Source organism: Pipistrellus hanaki, assembly GCF_964339955.1.
Source record: "Pipistrellus hanaki genome assembly, chromosome: 17".
Taxonomy (NCBI): Eukaryota; Metazoa; Chordata; class Mammalia; order Chiroptera; family Vespertilionidae; genus Pipistrellus; species Pipistrellus hanaki.
The window spans coordinates 18,810,247-18,815,588 of NC_140519.1; the positions used below are offsets into that span (position 1 = coordinate 18,810,247).

The 5,342-nt window shown below is 47.5% G+C and overlaps 1 protein-coding gene across 1 annotated transcript; it reads right to left on the bottom strand.

Moving 5' to 3' along the window:
- Positions 1-789: 789 nt before the first annotated feature.
- RRS1 (ribosome biogenesis regulator 1 homolog) lies at positions 790-2,453 on the bottom strand. Its single transcript, XM_084864393.1, has one exon. The coding sequence runs from the start codon at positions 2,327-2,329 to the stop codon at positions 1,232-1,234; it is 1,098 nt and encodes a 365-aa protein (XP_084720519.1). The 5' UTR covers positions 2,330-2,453; the 3' UTR covers positions 790-1,231.
- Positions 2,454-5,342: the final 2,889 nt, after the last annotated feature.

The window sequence follows — 5,342 nt, forward strand, 5'->3', positions numbered from 1 at the left end:
ATTCCATTACATGGTATACCCTGGGAGGGCTTAGCAGCCCCAAGTGTACCAGGTCCAAGTGGGAAAGTTGATCAATGATCAACTTGGAAAAGTTCAACTTTTATTAACTTAATCAGAAAGTATCCTAAGTAATGACTGAACAAGTAAGTGCCTTAAGTAAACCTGTATAAAATCTATTTTCTTTCATAGCAAGTTCTAAAGTAACCTTATTAAAATGAGACAACACTGAAAAAAACGAATTCCCAATTTTAATTTCTTATCAATTGTCAGGCCAAACAGTAGAGTATAATGGCTCTTAGCTCTGTAATAGCAGCAAAAAAAAAAAAAAAAAAAAAAAAAAAAAGACCCCCTGGATTTGAGATCTATTAGGAATACTTTTCAGGAGATATTTATTAGGAAGAATAAACAAGCATGGCAATAAAATTTCAACCCCTAACAAACCAGCTCCAGGCCAATTTGACAAAAAGAATTTTGTAGGCTGTCTTCCCAAAACAGCTCCTATTTGAAGCTTTAAAAAAATTGGGGACATAAATGTTGAGAAAGATTTAAGTATTTTCTGGATTATTGACAATTACCACCGTTATTCAGTTATACCCAAACTTACCATTTACAGCAAGCAAATCAATATGTTGTGTTGAAAAGCAGGAAATCTTTTTTCAGAAAAACCAATTATACTATACCTTTAATATTGAATCTGATATTAAATTTTTTTTTTTAAACAGTGGTGCTGCTAAGATCACAAGTTTCCTGCTTTTTTAGAAAGTAAAGGAAAATAATATGTGCCAGATATCCGGGTCACTGGCTTTTCTTAACAGTAGCCAAACAGTGAAAAGCAACATTAGATACAGATACACTTTTATTAAATAACTTCACAACAATTACTTTTAAGGTCAGTTCTGAAATCTTTCTGTGTGCTCCCAGCTACTTTGATACACAAGCTTGTTACAAAAATAAAGCTGGTCATACTATTTTGTCTCTGAAATATGAACCGTCCCTCATACCAACGTTAATAATAATAATAAAAAAATACATCCTTTAAATCTCCAGCCAAAGACATGGTTACTGGAAAAACATTAATTTGTAAAGTCCAACATAGTATCTTGAGGGGAGGGCAATCCTATCCCTTCAACCTCAATGGAGGCGGCGGCTACCTTCTGCATCCCCTACAGGACTTGGGCCTTACAGTTAGAGCAGTCCTTGGTTTACAGGTGGCGGGGTCAGAGGGCCAACTTTACTTCCTCCTCTTCCCTCCTTGGTGTTGCCCTCCTTTCCTCTTGCCACCCAAGCCGGGCGGCCCGGAATTCATCTTGCCTCCAAAGCCTCCTTTCCTCTTACCCCCCTGGTTGGGCGGCCCCCCTTTCCTTCTGCCCCCAGGACCCTGCCGGCCCCCCTTTCTCTTGCCCTTTTGGCTCGTTTTTCTCCTCTTGGCCGCCTCCTCCTGGTCTTCCTCCCTCATCTGCTTATTGGTGGCCCTCGTCACGTCCAGCTGAGGCTTTTTGCTGTTCATGACTCGCAGCATCTCCAACTGGCTCTTCTTCTCCGCTGCGAAGTCCCCGAAGAGAGGCTGGAACTTCCTCTTCTTGCCGGAGCCCCGGGGGGCCTTCTCCTTGGGCAGGCGCTCCTGAAAGCGCCCCACGGACGCGGTGGAGACCTTGGCCACTTGCAGGGCGCGGCCCAGCTCCTGCTTGCTCTGGTGTCCCGTGGGGTGCATGCCGGCCGAGCTGGGGAGCCGCATCTTGTGCGCGCGGGCCAAGTTGCGCAGCCGGTTCAGCTCGTTCTTGGCCACCCGCTCCTTCTTGGCCTGAATGCGCTTGGCGAACTGGTCCTCCAGGGGGTCGGCACTGCCGGGCACCTCGATCAGCCACTCCTTGGTGTCGTCGCGGGCGCGCTGGTAGCCCCAGCGGCGTCGCCACTGGCCGCTGACCTCGTCCCACACCAGGTTGGTCTTCTTCTTGGGACGGATGCCCTTGAGGCGCGCGAACTGCTGCCAGCGGGTCAGCGGCCGCGGCCGGGGCACCGGCTTCTCGCGCGGCAGGCGAGTGGTGGGCTCCGGCAACCGCGCCACCAGCGCCTCCTCGACGCGCTCCGTGGGCAACTGCCACAGCTGGTTGATGAGCAGCTGCGTGTTGTCCCGCGCCAAGGCCCGCAGTTCGGCCTCCGGGGTGGGCTCCCCGCGCCGCAGGCCCGTGGGAGGATTCCGGTCGGAGGCCAGCAGGTTACCCAGGTCGAACTCCAGCTCCAGCTCCTTGTGCACCGTGATGCGCTGCAACTTGTCGGCTTCGTCCCGCTCCGCCTTGGCCAGCAGCTCCTCCACGCTCTGGCCCTCCATGGTCCCCGGCTCCGCTCACCAGCTCCGGTAAAACAACTCAAATCACTTCTTTCCGCCAGCGCCGGCTCAAGCCGGGGCAGCACATCCACGTGCAGAGAGCACAGACGCTCACCCCGGAAGAGAAAGCTTCTACTTCCGGAGCAACCGGAAGTGGCTCATAATCCGGGCAACTGGAGGCGAGGCCGGCAGAGGGCGGTGTTGGCGAGCAGATGGGATTCGACGCGGCCCTTTTGGCTCGTGCCCGGATGGGGCGGAGCTGGAGCGAGAACTCGGACTACAAATTCCAGGGTCCAGCGGGGACCGCGGCTCCCCCGGAGGCGGCGGCCGTGGCGGCGGCGCAGGTGGGCGGAGCTATGGGCCCGCGGAGTGTGGGGTTCCCGAGCGGTTCTGTCACGATGTCGGTGAAAATGTGTTCCCAAGATGCTTGGCCAGTCAGCCCTTTTTGAGACTGGACAGATTCTGTGTCACCAGAACCCTGGCCCGTTGGTGGGGTGAGGGCGGAGACGGACACTCCCCACAGGCACACGGAGCTCAGTGCGGACTGGGTTTGCCTGGGGCGCCCGCGGGGCTGACGGACCCCGGAGCCTGGGAGCCCACCCACCCGCTGGCCGAGCCCGCAGCTCCGAGTCTGGGCTGCGTGCGCGCCCGGCGGGTGCGGAAGAGCGCCTGGTTCCAGTCCTGACTGTGCCACTGTGTGACTTTTCAGCTTTAACTTCTCTGGGCCTATTTAAAAAATATATATTTTTATTGATTTCAGAGGTGAAGGAGGGCGGGGGGGGGGGGGGGGGGAAGAAACATCAATGATGAGAGAGCACCATTGATCGGCTGCCTCCCCCGCACCCCACACTGGGGATAGAGCCCACACAACCCTGGAAGGTGACCTCCTGGTTCATGGGGTCCATACTCAACCACTGATCCACACCAGACTATTTTAAAATCTGTAATCTTAAAAAACAAAACAAAAAAAAAACACACACAACAACAATAACAAAAAACCCAACGTTGTAATCTTCTAGGACTAGTATAAAGATAAATTGAGTTAATATGCTTCCAAGGGAGGTAAGGCTAGGTCCTGGAACTTATAAGTGCCCAATAAATGTAGCTGCATACCAGTTATTATTTAATTTTCATCAAGACTCTGAGAGCTAAGCTGAAGAGGCAGTTTTACACGGTGATTAAACACTAGGATCTAGAGTCAGAACTAGGGTTACTGTAACCACCTTGGACAGGTTGTTTAACTTAAGTCCTACTCATAAGTTGATGAATATGAAACAGTTTCTCGTACATGGTAAGCACTCAGTAAGTCTTAGCTGTTGTTATTCACCATATTCCTCTGATGATAAAGGAAGGCTCAGGGAGATAAAATGACTTGTCTAAGATTGTACAGGAAGCATGTCAAACTCAAAGGCTAACATGGGTCAAATAAGGTTTACGTTTATGTGGGCCGCAAAAAACCAAAAGCTTCAATTTTCATAGAAACGTAGGTCTATTTCGATAGAGACATGCTGAATACAAAGGGCTGAAATAAATGAGTAATCGTTAACATAAAATAAAAGAACGTTTTAATAAAAAAATATTTTTTCTTGAACATTCACTTAGCAGACACTGAATAACTGCACAAATTATTAAGTATAATGCAAATAAACCTATTTTTTCTTGTTCACTGAAAGGGAAATATTGCCTGTTGCACACACCAAACAAGTTCAAGACTAATAACATGGCAATTGGCTGCTAAAATATTTGCTGCTATATTAGTGGAGAGAAATGGTGAGCCTGCTCGCAAGGCACATAAGGGAAATGAATGCAACATGATAGTAATCAGTCATTATCGAACATTGTAGTTTGTTATTAATAACTAGAGGCTGTGTGCATGAAATTCATGCATGGGTAGAATCCCTAGGCCTGGCCAGCAATCAGGGTCAATCAGGTTCCCCACCTTCTGGCCTCCCTGCCTCCTCCTTCCCTTGCTCCCTCAGCGCCCTAATGACACTGGTCACCGCCATGTTCCACACCGCACCCTGGTGGTCAGTGCACGTCATAGCGAGTGATCGAACTCCTGAACTCCTGGTCTCTCAGTTGAACTCCTGAGGGGACAATTTGCATATCAGCCTTTTATTTTATAGGATTGTGTATAACAGGATATGGTAAAAATTAAGTTACAAAATTTTTATTAAAACTTTTTTTACATACCATTATATTGGTTGGGCTGAAAAAATATTCGTGTGGGCTGCATGTGGCCCACTGGCCACGAGTTTCATATGCTTGTTGTACAACTAGGAGATGTGGGAGCAGGAGGTAGTTTACTCACAGCTTTAAGATTATTTACATATTCTCTGTAATGTCTTCAGGCTCTTGACACTCTAAAAGTGTGGTCTCTGGACCAGCATCATAGCCCTACCTGGGAGTTTGTTAGAAATGCAGAATTTCTGGCCTCATCCCAGATGTAATAATTCAGACACTTCATTTTAACAAAATCTCTAGGTGATGAGTATGTATAGTTGAGTTTGGGAGTCCCTGCTGATTGTGGGATTGAGGTTTTGTTTTCCTATAAAGGGAGTTTGAGAGTAGTGAAGAAGGGGTTACGCTGGAGAATTAACCCATAGAAATAGGCATAATTGCCATTAGGAAGTCAATTCTTTGGAGTTTCTGCTAGAGAGAGCTTTAAATACAGCCTCATCTGTCATGTATGCTCCCCAAGTTTGGTCTCTTCTTGAGCTCACTATCTTTCCTCAGCTGTCATTTGTTCATTCACTCATAAACATTTAATGAACACATTTAAATATATATATTTAAATTATATATATAATTTCAGAGAGGGAAAGAGAGATAGAAACATCAATGATGAGAGAGAATCATTGATTGGCTGCCTCCTGCACAACCCCTATTGGGGATTAATTGAACACATTTTATGTTTCAGGAATTTTGCTAGAACCTTCTTTTTTCCTCTTTTCTAAAAGCATTTTAGGATTTTCCAGGTTTTTTTCTGAGCTTTTACCTTAACACTCAGCACCAT

What these genes read in the sequence shown, in the direction of transcription:
- RRS1 (XM_084864393.1), bottom strand. Translation starts at nt 2,329, where the DNA reads ATGGAGGGCCAGAGCGTGGAGGAGCTGCTGGCCAAGGCGGAGCGGGAC.